The following is a 14,518-nucleotide window of genomic DNA, read 5'->3' on the forward strand; positions in this document are numbered from 1 at the left end:
TTATTCAGTTTAACAAAACAACAAAAAAATCATAGACAGCAACGTAGGGGACAGGAGGGAAGTGAATTAAAAGAAAATGTCATGAATATAGGCAATTACTCGATTGTTCTTTTACCACACAGATTCATTGCCCATTCAAAAATCTCAATCCAATAGTAAGAGAGTTTAAAATGTCTCCATAAGCAAGATGCATTATTGGATAATGACTTTGAACTTCTAGTTCTTATTTACAAAATTAGTTGTACTTGCATGAAGTAGAAAATATCAGTTTAAGTAGTATATCTGTTGTATAATTAATGAATAGATATCAAATTCTGCAAACCATATTAACATCCTGAAATGGTACTGGCTACATTTGATAGCCCCCGAAAACAGGTGTGTGGATCGCTATGTATGATTAAGCTGGGACTGCTGATTGCAAAGCAGGCAGCGTGCCAACATTGTACTTCCTGCTTATTTCAGCACCAGTCAGTGTTCACCAAATGTTGATTGACTAGACACATCAGCAATTGGGGAATTGGAGGTTCAGTTATTACTGGCACACTTGGATTAGGTTTTTCTTGGACAGCCCAAGCACAAAGAGTCTGTCAAGGTTGTGTTCTCTGTTCCTCTTCTTACACCTTTCCCTACTGCCCCTCCTCATACTTCTGCTTCTCAATTGCTTGCCATATAGCTTGTGGCAAGGGTGTCCCTCATAATGGCAAAGTAGTGATGCAGACCATGATGAATCTTGATGCCCACCCTGCCGAGTACTGCATGTCGCCTTCAGAGTAGGCCTGGTAGCTGAAGTATTGTTTCAATAAAGAGGCATATCAGGATGCATCATGGGATTACCCAGGCTCAGCCAAGTTGCGCTATAAGTTTTAAAAGGTCTGTAGTTAAAAAAAAATTAGAATGAATATGACCATTTAGCCAAGCCCAGAAGTTAAATGACTAGCCTATGGGTCAGTCCATGATAAAGCTAAAGGAATATGACCTTTGAGCTAGGATAAAATAAGTTGATGAATGATTTATGAGTTATACTGTAATAAACTGATAGTTTGACTTCAGGGTCAAGATATGCAGATGAATAAGCAAAGCAGCAAAATATCAGGATAAACAAAGTTTATGTTTTGAAGTGAACTGTGAACATTGTGCTAAAGGTCAAGGTCATTCCACGACTGTTTTGTAAAATTCCTCTGGAATAGTAGAGGTGATGAACAGGTAATTCTGTGTTTATGTTGTAAACTCATTTGTAATTAAGAATGTAACAATGTAAAACAAGATAAGAATATTGTGGGTTAATGATGAGTTACCCAAAAGATGCTATACATGTATCCGAACAGAAACTGTATAATGTCGAATTGCCTTTTAGAGTAATCTGAAAGAGCTTTTACCTTGTGTACTCACTTGTACTAAATAAAGAATTACTGCTGAATCTACCTACAGTCAACTCTGTGTTGAGTGTCTTTTAGATACTCCACAACATCAGCACGCCAATGATCTTCTCAATTGCATTTTGTATGACAGCATGGCTTTCATTGTATCCATGCTGTGCATGGGTTGCACATTGCAGATATCAGCTATGTCACCAGCAGATAACCCTTGTCACCCAGTGGCCACCCTTTTATTTGCTGTGGTGGCTCAAATGCAGCTGGTATAATGGACTGTCTCAGAATGAAAGCATCATGACCGCTGCCAGAATACTAGGCAATGTCCAACATGATTCACTGCCTATGGTAACACACTAGACATTAAGGGAGTGGAATCATTTTGATTCTAGTATATATGGCAGAGTGACATGTGGCACCCACAAGGTATACACTCAATGGCACCTTGCACCATGGGATGGTCTGTAATCCAAGTGACGCTGCATGCATGAAAGCTTCCATGACCTCCCATATGCAACAGCAGATGGCAAATTGCAAGATGTTGCAAATATCTTCACCTCCAGTCTTGAAGGAGCCAGATGTATAGAAGTTCATCGCCATAGTCACCTTCACAGGCACTGGCAATGCAATCCTTCCCTACTCTGCAGTTGAAGCAGATGGCAGTTCTCAGTGAGCACATCCTTACTGAAGTGTAGACTTCTTGCACATTGCTCCTCGCTGAGGTTCAGGTTGGAGAATTTCTTCTTGAAAATCCTGATGGTTGTGGTCTCCTACTGAGAGGCCTTCTCCCCCTTCTTCCAGCAGTTTGTCCTCCTCTGTGTGGCCTCAGTTCATTCTCCAAGTCCTCCTGTATTCCAAGGGAATGCTTACCAGTGAGCTCATGACTGAAAGCAACTGGTTTGTGCAGAAGCCTTGAAGCTATTAAAAAAAAGCCCTTTAGTATATTCCATTCCACTCCCTATAGACCTTTGTACCTTCAAACAGCTAAAGGAACACTTGAAGAATTTAAGCAACAACCAAGTTGTATATCATTGATGATCCCTTTAAAAAGCACTGGTGGCAGGTCCTTCCTACTGCTGAACACTGTGTCCAGCAGTGCCGGGTTAAAAGTGGGCATTAGCTGGGTAACTGTGCTTCAAAATGGCACTGCTGACATCAAATCAACATTGCATGCTGACTGACCTCATGATCTACCTGCTCTATATATTTCCAGCCACCAGTCACTGTGCAGGCCTCGCCAATATGGTGTCTGGTGCATTGCATCTTAGAAGTGTGCATGTGTCCCGCCGGTGTCCTTTTGGATTTCCAAGAGCACTCACAGCACCCCGAAAACAGCTGCTAACGCGCTTAATGTAACAGACTGGGCAGGATGGGCAAATTGAGAGTGGTGAGGGTCCATCACTGGCTTGTCATTGTGGCAGTAGCGCTGCTGTGAGCAGGGCTTTGGACAAAGCGGTAACAAAAACAAAAAAAAAGTTCTGTTGAAGGGTCATTCGGACTCGAAACGTTAACTGTGCTCCTATCCGCAGATGCTGCCAGACCTGCTGAGTTTTTCCACGTATTTTTGTTTTTGTTTTGGATTTCCAGCATCCGCAGTTTTTTGTTTTTATCTTTGGTCAAAGCGGTGTCTGGTGTGGGACTTCGGTCTGGTTCATTGGTGAGCGATGTAAGCTTGAATTGCGGGCTGTCCTTCATTTGGAGTGCGCATTCTTTTTTTTAAATGTGGAAGAGTTGCTTTCTCCAATAGTATAAAATTGTCCAGTGGTCGGAATGAAATGGGGCACTATCTTAAAAAATGGCAAAAAAGTGCACAATATTGTAGTAATGTCAGTTTACTGAATCAATCTGACGATGAATTATATACAGGTGTTTCTGAACAAAAACAAAGGTTTAAAAGTTTGCTCGACGTTTTATGAAGAAGGTGAACGTTTCCATTAATTGTGGTGAAATAGGAGCGGGTTTAAGCGGCGGGACTTCAGTCCCTGAGTGTAGCGTCAGGCGGATTATAATGTTCATTAATACCAGACTAAACATACAAAGGCAATCCTATCAACGCAGTTCCATTAGCCGTGATCGAGATAAAAACCCGGTGTCAATAGCTAGTGGACTTTGAATTGTGCGGAACTGGAATGACGGAGCGGTTTGGCGCGGAATCTCGCTGCCTCAGGATAAAGTCATGTTTGTTAGTTGCGACAAGCCTCCTCCCCCCTCACCGCCCGCTCCTCCAATGTGTGCCACGTCGGTATCTTGCGAGGAAAGATGCAAAGTGAGAGTGATGGGGATCTCGGTGGCAATAGTGCAACTGAATTTCCTGTAAATCATTTGACAGGTCTGAATGCAGCGGCGGTCGGTGCTGTTGAAAGCTCGGCTTCGGGGCAGGAGAGGCTGCTCTCGGGTTGAGCTGCCGTTAGCATGTTCAGTACCCAACCGCTGAGGCTGCTGCGATTTGCTTTGTTCACCAAAGTGGCTCGAGGGATTCAGATTATGCGCATAAATTATGCATAGACGTTTGTGCCGGCGGCTTTCTCTCGCTATCTTCGCGGGTATCCTGCTAACCTTTTACCGATCCGTACAGGAGCTTCCCCGGGTCAGCCTCCCACACGCTTCCCACAAAACGGCCGGAGTCAGGGGAAAGGCTCCGCTGGTGACTGTGCTCATCTGGTGGTATCCGTTCGGCAAGAAAACCGAGATCAAAGACTGTGATACTCTTTACAACATCCAGGGCTGCCGGTTGACAACAAACCGGCTATTGTATCCCATTTCGCAGGCTGTGGTGGTACATCACCGAGACCTGGGAGGAAATGTGAGCCAGCTTCCTGCAGAACGGAGACCTGCTTTCCAAAGGTGGGTGTGGATGAATTTCGAGTCTCCCACTCACTCTTCAGGTCTAGAAGTACTTAATGGCGTTTTTAACTGGACTATGTCTTACAAACGGGGCTCTGACATCTTCATCCCTTATGGGTACCTCTACCCCAAAAAAAGAGAAGGAAGGAAGGTGGTGCTACCCATCAAATCTAAATTGGTGGCTTGGGTCATCAGCAACTGGAATGAGGATCATGCACGGGTTAAATATTACCACCGACTCAGTAGACATGTGGTCATCGACGTGTATGGGAGGTACCATCAGGAGCTGCAGAATAATAGCATTGGTCTGACCATATCGCCTTATAAGTTTTATCTGGCTTTCGAAAATTCGCAACACGTGGACTACATAACTGAAAAACTCTGGAGAAATGCCCTTATGTCCAACACTGTGCCCATAGTCCTAGGACCCAGTAGGGCCAATTATGAACAGTACATCCCAGCCGATTCTTTTATCCATGTAAATGATTTCTCGACTCCCAAAAAGCTGGCTGAGCACTTGATGTTTTTGGATGAAAACGCAAGGAGTTATCGGAAATATTTCGATTGGAAAAGAAGATACAGTGTGCATCTGGCAAAGTTTTGGGAGGAGCCCTACTGCAAAGTATGCGAGGCTGTCAAAAGTGCTCGGGCTGACTACAAGATCATCTCAAATCTAGCTAATTGGTTCCAGTGATTGTAGTAGGAGGCTGCATATTTCTGCTAAAATAAATCCTGGAAATATAAGTACTCTACAGGTTACATTTGACTGATCCCTTCAGGTTGTATAATTTGCTAATGGAGTGCAGTATGTATATGAAATTATAGAATTACACCTACAGGTGCAATGTTGGGCCTAAGGGTTAGCTGCAAAGACCATAATCATTTATCTTTAAATATGACTTTTAAAGCAATAATCCAAAAGTTTTGGATTATTTTGATTCTAGCAGGATATGGTTTGCCTAAATATTTCACTCAATCTCCAAAATAGAACTTGAAACCTGTTTACTAAAAATGAATACCAAATATATATCATTTCAGCTACAATAGTGTTATTTACTTTGTACACAATGAGTTCCAGGATAGAATGAAGCAGTTCCATTCTAGAGCAAAATGTGTAGGGCAAAATCCTCAGGAAAAGTCTCTTCCTTTCCATCTTCCATAAATTTCCCAACTCTCGGTGTAGGGCTGAATATTGGTGTCAAGTCAGTATTTTGTTTTCATCTGCTTCTACTCCCACACACTGGAAGTACCATTCTTTGGAAACTCGTGAACAATCCTGCATTTCAATTTTATCCTCGTCATACTGCTGGAATAAACATGGAAAAGCTTGCATTACTCTTCAACTTCCATTACAAACATTCCTCTGGAAACTGCTGGGAAGATGTGTTATTAGAATCACAAATTAACACCATTATTAATTTGTAAAATATCCAGGCATTTTTGGAGTAAAAGAGATGCACCTTGAGTTCTGACATCCCACAGATTGCTGGACAATTTATGCCACTCTACCTTTAGCCTTGCCATAGCCATTAAATGTTCTTTCTTGCTGTGATGCTTCCCATTGAACTTAATGGTGATCATGAAATTTCTGGATTTACGTTATGAACTATTCCCACTGTAGCCACTTAGGGCTAGTAATTAATTCATAGAAGTCCATGTCTATGATGTATTTTATGTCCTGACATGACACTCAAGGGAGGCCTATAAAGAGACCAATGAAACTGGAATCTCATTCAAGTAGGTCGTGAACTGTTATGAGAGGTTTTGAAATCTTTTTATCTGTCTTGGCAGTTTTCTACTGTCATCCACTCTTGTTGGCATTGGGGGGGCAATAATTTTCAGGGTGCAAAGTTGCTTGAGCACTCAGAAAAAAGTCATTCATTCAAATGCACATCGGATAGATTTCTCTCAAAAAATAACATTTTGGGAAACTATATGAAACCGGTGCACTATGTACTCATTGGTTGTTCCAGTCTTCCTGATAATGATGGATGGGTCATGAATGTTTGTAGATTTTACACACTTGCACTGCTAGCCACTCATTATCTTCTCAATACAACAATTCATAAACACACTGCATTACAATGTCCTATTCATTAGCTTGTTCTATTTAATTCTCTTACTAATTTTCCCTTCTGATTCTTTTTCTCTGTATCTTAATCCACTTTTCTTTCTTTCCATCTCTTAATTCCTCTTTCTGTCTATATTTCTTTTGACTCTAATTCGCCCTATTTCCTTCTCTGTCTTTTGCTGATTTTCTTTGTCCTTTTCTGTCATTGGTTTATAGAGATGAACCATTGGGAACTGCATTCATGAGATCACAGATGTGAAATTGGCACTGCCGCACCATTGTCCAATCACATTCCAGCAATTTGCAGCACAAATATAGGATGATATGTATGGTGACCAAAAAGGATAACATTGTAGCAATTTCTGGTCCATCATTTGTTACTGTTCATTTGTTACAGTCTTCTGATCAGGTATGAGTGATCAACACAAATGTATTTGTGTTTACACCAAAGTTGTAAGAAAACAGAAGGTGGCTTGTAGGAGTCTGATAGGCAACCTTCAGTCAGCTGCCGCATGCACACAGTTTTTATTGTAAAGGAGCTGTACAAAAATACCATGGGGTCAAAGCAATGACTGTAGAATCTAGAGTCTATAACAATTTTTACAACTTTTTAAACTCACTTTCAGAATAAAATTCAAAAGTCTAATTATTATGAAAATTACGAAAGATTTTTTTTTTATTGTTTCCCCAGGATTAACAGAAAATGAGCTCTACCATGTTTTATTAGACCTTTCAGTGCTCAGTACTAAAATCCATTTCAATGCTTTGTTTCTGATTTTGAAGTCAGTAATTCTCTTCTGGAGCTTTTTTCTTTTAAATGTTATTTCATTTTTGTTAATTTATTACAGTGAGTTATTTATTGGCATCTTGTAAACTAACTGCACTTTAGATTAGTCACTCACAGGTAATTGCTGGAAAATGCCTTCATATTCATGTTTTACTTAGGACAACCGTTTTGATATGGAGTTTCATGTGAGCTGCATGCAGATAGGATTTCAATCCAAATAGCAATCCTGAAGTAATAATGATTTGGTACAGCAGCTATTAAATGCAATTGCAGTGCTAGTCCTGAAATAATGTTTGTAACTGAAGAACAATTTGGCAAATAGGTAAAAAAAAAGGTCTTTGACAGATGTGAGGGAAAAAATACGAGCATAAGTATTTTCTAAGTGTCCGTCATCTGGAATACAGGAAATGTATCCAGACCATATTTATTTAGAGGAAAGAGCAGTGAATTGGTTAAGTTTTGAGATTCTAATAGTATAACGCTGAGTAGCAAACTTAAGTTTTGGAGACATACAACGTGAGTGTGCTTGAGGCTTTTGTGACCTGGCTTTATTGCGCTATATTTTACAGGCGGACATCATTACACAGTTGGTATTTTTCTTAATTCTTATGATTGGCTTGTTTCTTTTAAAATTTAAAGGAGGTTTACAGATATTTAAAAATGTTTTAAAATCAGCCACCATTAAAGCAGAGTAGCCTCAACAGCTTTAACATTCTGGTTTTAAAATTCATTTTGTTGCAACCATTAAAGACACATCGACTTTTTATTGCTCCTACATAGTTTTCATTATAATTTGTATGTGGTGAAGGAAAACTTGAGTTTCTTTAATCAGCTCAGAGAGAAGCTTCTATTTTATTTATTTACTTCTATTGCTCTATAGACAATAAAAAATGCCAAATCAAAATGCTATGCAGTGATAGAGTGTAAAAGAAACCATGCTTGAAAACTTGAGCAGCATGCTACATGCCTTTTGAAGCAGTTATTATTGAAAGTTAAAACAGATAATTGGCCTAACACAGGCTGAAAAATTCAAGAAAATCATTGAGCCATCATGAAAATAGCTAGGATCAAAACTATTTCTGTGCATATCTTACTGTTGTCCATCTCAGATTCTGAATTAAATTAGCACTTTAGTGTTACTGTATACACACTACTGTATAAAGTTGCCTTGGAAAACTAGAAAAGAGAATATAACCTTTAGAGCACTGTCCAGTCTCACGACATCTGTGTTGACATATGTAATGCTGTGGAGTTTAATATTTACAGGCCCCAAAATAAGATGATTACTTCTTTAGTGTGCAAGCTGTTGTTGTAATGTGCAGAGATACCATTAAAGAATACTATATAAATATGAATTATAATCGTCATGAAGCCTTCATTTTAATGTGGAAAAAACAATCTTCTATCTGAAGAAAATATTTATTTTAATAAGTCATGTTTTATGCTTTTCTATTTGCTATTTGAGTAAATTCAAATATTAAATAAATAATATGTTTTCAATGACATCGGGTACTTTCCTGTTTTACTTCATTTTAAGTCAAAATTCATTAGTTTATCAATTAGATCAAATTCTACTAAGGGCGGAATTTTGGGGATGTGGCCGTAAAATGAGACTAGCTGTTCAAAAGTCCACTGACTTCAACAGAACCAGAAAATCCTCCTGGCAGGAGCGACCATAAAATTCAGCTCTAAATGTTTAAAATGGCTGATCCACTGAACTGTACAGCAAATTATCCATGTTGAACTACCTAATTTTGGTTGTGGGGAGATCAGGATTGGCCTTGGTGCCTCTGGACAGAAAGTAGAAAAATTGGCTAGAGTTCCCAGTTTTTATCTTTTTTTGCTTTATTCTTTCATGGGATGTGGGTGTTGCTGGCAAGACCAGCATTTGTTGCCCATCCCTAACTGCCCTTGAGATGAGTGGTTGGCTAGGCAATTTCAGAGGACAGTTAAGAGTCAACCACATTGCTGTGGGCCTGGAGTCACATGTAGGCCAGACTGGGTAAGGACAACAGATTTCCTTCCCTAAAGGACTTTAGTGAACCAGATGGGTTTTTATGACAATTGATGATAATTTCATGGTCAGCAATACTGAGACTAGCTTCATATTCCAGATTTACTATAGATATTACTAACCAGTGACCATGTTGCAAAGTGCATTGACATTAGGTGAAGGCAAGATGAGGCTGAACTGTAAAATTCTGATTTAACCCTCACACTGTTGAATACCCTGCTATGCTCACCCTCAAGGTTCACATGTGAAGAACTGTGTAGACTTTACAATAGTGCTCCCACAAAGCTATTAAGTGGGGTTCTAGGATTTTGACCCAGTGGTGATGAAGGACCAGCAAAAATGAAAGGAAACCTTTGCACTCATATAGCACCTTTTATGACCACAAAATGGCCAGAATTTTTAGTTTGGTGCGTGGACACACCTAATTTTTGGAAACCTCATTCACGGGTGGGATGATTTTTCCAAAAGCAAATAAAAATGAAATTAAAACTTTAATTTTTGATTAAAAACATGCCCCTACTCATTTGACAGAGTCACATGAGGGGACATGTTTTATTAAATTTTTCTGTTGTTTAATAATTTTTTTCAATATATTCATCTCCCTGAGGCAGTTCCATGCCTCAGGGAGATTATTCAGCACTCTTTTGTGAGCATGCACGAAGTTCGTGCTAGGCCTGCTCGCCCTCCACCCCCTGACCGTACAGGCAACACTCAGCTCGCGTTCCACGCTGGGTGGGCCAATCGCTGTGTGGTACCGATCGTAGGCGGTGGTCAGCTTCCTGCCCCCACTGATCCTGCACACCAAGGGCAAAATTCTGCCCAGTATTCCAAAGCACTTTACAGCCAATGAAATGTTTTTGAAGTGTAGTCACTGTTGTAAAGTAAGAAATGTGGCAGCCAATTTGATGGCAGCAAACCCTCACCAATAGCAATGTGATAATGACTGTATTTGTGATGTTGATTAAGGGATACATATTGGCCAGGGCAACAGGAATAACTCCCATGCTGTTCTTTGAATTAATACCATAGAATCGTTTACATCCACCTGAGAGGGCAGAGGACTGATTTCCTAGCATGGTGTTGATAGAGTGAGGGCTGTGATGGACCATAAGGTTACAGATTATAGTGACATACAATTCTACTACCGATGGCTTATTGGGCTTCATGGATGTCCCTGATCTGTACCATTAGTACAGTGGCAGTTCTACAAATTACAATTAAGGGTGCTCTCAAAGTGCAGGTTGTTTTCTTGGCCTAGTTGGCCTGTAACTTTGTGGGTCTAGAGTCAATGTTGAGGACTCCCAGGATCTCACTCACTACAGTTATCCTTGAAATTAGACTCCACAAATCATATGGAGTGAACAGAGTTGGCTGGGAAACTGGAATCTATGATGGTGGGGATCTCAAGAGAAGCTGTTTGAAATTGCATATTTGGCATTTTAATGAACGTGGTACTTGAAATCCATCATAAATGAAGGTTGAATAGCTTTTTAAAAAAATACTGTAGTCATGTCTGATTCAACAGGCCTGAATACAAATTATGTTCAGAGACAAAGTAAATATCATTTTGAGTGACAACACTGAACTGTAAACCACCATCAAGTCAATGCCAGAATTTTGCAGGACATTAGTGAATTATGTTTTTACAACAGTCTGCAAGCTTTTCATGGTTATTTCCTTGGTACAAATACACAAAGTACCAGATTTATTGGGGTCAGCTTTACAATTTGTCATGGTTGATTTGGATTCACAACCTTTAGGTTACTAATATCATAATCAGCAGCTACCATACTGTACTTCTGGGGTGGCTGTGGTGTTCATGGGACAATTCCCCAGTATGAGACAATACTTTTATGGGTAGGGAGAAAATGAGAGGGCCGCAGGAATTTAGAATTTGTTAGCTCGGTTTAATTGGATGGGGGAGGAGGGTGGTGGTACTTGGGGTACTGATGGTGGTCGCATGGGGGGGCAGTCATTTCAGCCTTTGAAGCTTCAGTTTTGAACTTGCCATTTTTAACTACAGGACCATCATGTTTTTCTAGTACGCAAGGTGCAAACATTCTGGAGGCACAGGAGTTGGAACTGGTGGGATTTCTGATGGGTGATGTCATCCCGCTGTAAGAACAGAGTGAGGTAGGTGCAAGAAAAGCCCACTTGCACTTCTAGTGGAATTCAAACACAAACCCATCACAAATTCCAGCATGTTCACCTGCCTTAAACTGCCACAGGACTAAACCAGATTCAAGAATTTTGAGCTCAATTTATAACAAAAAAAACCTGAAAGCAAATCACTAAACTTACCCATATACTCACTTACGCCATTTTAAAACAGGTCTGTAATGATTTTCACGTCCACGTACCTTAAATTCACCTCTCCCATTATGCACAATTGCCTCTTATTACCAGATTCTTCATTGAAGATTCTTCATTCGTCAGAATCTGCACCCCAAACCACTCAAGCCCTCCACCCCTCCAGCCCCAGCTGTTTGGAGAAGGAGGAATCCAACAGTTTGTGGTGGAAGGCGGAGGGGGGGAGCTAGAATTGAGGAATCCGACAGTTTTGGGGGTGAAGTCCAATAGTTTGGAAAGGGGGAGTCCAATTGTTCGGAGTGTGAGAAGCCTGATAGTTTGGAGGGGGTGAGGAATCTCAACTTCCCAGTTCCAGCCCTGCCCCCGGCCCCTCCCTCCTCTCTGAGTCCTGGCACCAAGTTCAAGACCTGGCCCTCAGGCCAATTCCTCACCTTGGCTGTTATGAGGGGCCATGGTTGTCTAACCACTTCCGTCTGCAGCTCATTGGTCTCCACGGAGTCCAAGAGTATCTCTGTCTGTCTCGGACATGCTATAGTGCTCCCTCAATTGCTGCAGCACTTCACACGATCTGCCACCAACTCCCCATAGATACACAGCACATCTCTTATAAAACAGTGAGTCACCAATAGAACTGTGACTACAGGAAATAAACACACTAGGAGGAAATAATACCATGACTGGATTACAAAGAAATCACTCACTCCTAATACTATATCTAATAATCTTAGCACGAAAGCTGCAGAAAAGCAGATACTTTCAAAGAATACAAATCTTTGTGTAAAAGGTTGCATTCTTTTGCAGCCTCTGTGTAGGAGTTGGCAAAAACTTGGCACTGACTTAATATTTAACTTTCCCCTGCTATTTGCAGAATATTCGGGTTTGTAAAAGTCTTTTTTAAAAAATCATTGAATTGTATCCTTATATCATTGTGGCAAATACAATTTGATTTAACTGAATTATTATTTTGTATTTAAAAATCCCATTTCCCTATGTATACATAACTTGCATAAAACAACATTAATTGAGTGTACAGCTAGCACTGACTGAGACATACTGCAATAATGACCGTGCCCAAAGATCCTTGGTTTACTGCTTTCCGTTGCTGACTAATTTTGCAGGGACAATTAAGCAACAAAAGGCACACAGTACAAAGCAGTAAATTCTTAATTGCTTTCATTTCAGTTCACAAGCCAGATACCACTTTTAATGGCTTGTATAGCATTTAAACTGCCCTTAATCATTACATCAAGTTATGTAGATTGACTATAGCCTCAATAGACAGTGATAACCCATTGTTTTATTCATTCATGGGATGTGGGCGTCGCTGGCTAGGCCGGCATTTATTGTTCATCCCTAATTGCCCTTGAGAAGGCGGTGGTGCGCTGCCTTCTTGAACTGCAGCAGCCCATGTGGTGTAGGTACACACACACAGTGCTGTTAGGGAAGGAGTTGCAGGATTGTGACCCAGCGACAGTGAAGGAATGGCGATATATTTCCAATCCAGGATGGAGTGCCTTGGAAGAGAACTTCCAGGTGATGGTGTTTCCATGTGTCTGCTGCCTTTGTCTTTCTGGTCAAGGTAGTAGTTGAGGGTTTGGAAGGTGCTGCCCAACAAGGCTTGGTGAATTTCTGTAGTGCATGTTGTAGATGGTACACAACATTGCCACTGTGTTGGTGGTGGAAGCAGTGGATGTTTGTGGATGGGGTACCAATCAAGCTGGCTGCTTTGTCCTTGCTGGTGTCGAGTTTCTTGTTGTTGGATCTGCACTCATCCAGGCAAGTGGGGAGTATTCCATCACATTCCTGACTCGTGTCTTGTAGATGGTCAACAGGCTTCGGGGAGTCAGGGGATGAGTTACTCGCCACAGGATTGCTAGCCTCTGACCTGCTCTTGTAGCCACAGTATTTATATGGCTAGTCTAGTTCAGTTTCTGGTCAATGGTAACCCCCAGGATGTTGAGAGTGGGGAATTCAGCTATGGTTATGCCATTGAATGTCAAGGAGCAATGGTTAGATTCTCTCTTGTTGGAGATGGTCATTGCCTGGCACTTATGTGGCACAAATGTTACTTGCCGCTTGTCAGCCCAAGCATGGATATTGTCCAGATCTTGCTGCATTTGGACATGAACTGCTTCACTATCTGAGGAGTCATGAATGGTGCTAAACACTGTACAATCATCAGTGAACATCCCCGCTCTGACCTTATGATGGAAGGAAGGTCATTGATGAAGCAGCTGAAGATGGTTGGGCTTGGGACACTACCCTGAAGAACTCCTGCAGCGATGTCCTGGAACTGAGATGAATGACCTCCAACAATCATAGCCATCTTCCTTTGTGCTCGGTATGACTCCAACCAGCAGAGAATTTTCCTCCTGATTCCCATTGATTCCACTTTTGCTAGGGTTCCTTGATGCCACACTTGGCCAAATGCTGCCTTGATGTCAAGAGCAGTCACTTTCAGCTCACCCCTGGAGTTCAGCTCTTCTCTCCATGTTTCTACCAAGGCTGTAATGAGGTCAGGAGCTGAGTGACCCCGGCGGAAACCAAACTGAGCACCAGTGAGCAGGTTTTTGCTGACCAAGTGCCTCTTGATAACATTGTTGATGACCCCTTCCATCATTTTACTGATGATAGAGAGTAGACTGATGGGGCGGTAATTGGCCGGGTTGGATTTGTCCTGCTTTTTGCAAACAGGACATACCTGGGCAATTTTCCACATAGCCAGGTAGATGCTAATGTTCTAGCTGTACTGGAACAGTTTGGCTAGGGGTGTGAAAATCTCTGGAGCACAAGTCTTCTTTACTATTGTCCTTCCTTCCAGAATATTGTCAGGGCCCATAGCTTTTGCAGTATCCAGTGCCTTCAGCCATTTCTTGATATCATGTGGAGTGAATTGAATTGGCTGAAGACTGGCATCTATGATGCCGGGGATCTCCGGAGGAGACCAAGATCCACTCGGCACTCTGAATGAAGGTTGTTGCAAATGCTTCAGCCTTATCTTTTGCACTGATGTGCTAGGATCCCCCACCATTGATGATGAGGATATTTTTGGATTCTCCTCCTGCAGTTTGTACATATTAAAGAGTAAGCATCTCAGTTTGTTTTCTTTATTCCAAATTTGA

At 41.2% G+C, this 14,518-nt stretch overlaps 1 protein-coding gene across 1 annotated transcript in view; it reads left to right on the plus strand.

Annotated features, from left to right (window-relative positions):
• The first annotated feature begins 201 nt into the window (after positions 1 to 201).
• The window catches only part of LOC144682910 (alpha-(1,3)-fucosyltransferase 4-like), a 47,262-nt gene continuing 32,945 nt past the window's right edge, over positions 202 to 14,518 (plus strand). Inside the window, exon 1 of the mRNA XM_078545790.1 lies at positions 202 to 4,969. Within this exon, the coding sequence (XP_078401916.1) occupies positions 3,868 to 4,908 (1,041 nt within the window). The 5' untranslated portion in view covers positions 202 to 3,867 and the 3' untranslated portion in view covers positions 4,909 to 4,969. The remainder of the gene's footprint in view (positions 4,970 to 14,518) is intronic.

The sequence above is a fragment of the Cetorhinus maximus genome, chromosome 7 (assembly GCF_964194155.1).
Source record: "Cetorhinus maximus chromosome 7, sCetMax3.hap1.1, whole genome shotgun sequence".
Lineage (NCBI taxonomy): Eukaryota > Metazoa > Chordata > Chondrichthyes > Lamniformes > Cetorhinidae > Cetorhinus > Cetorhinus maximus.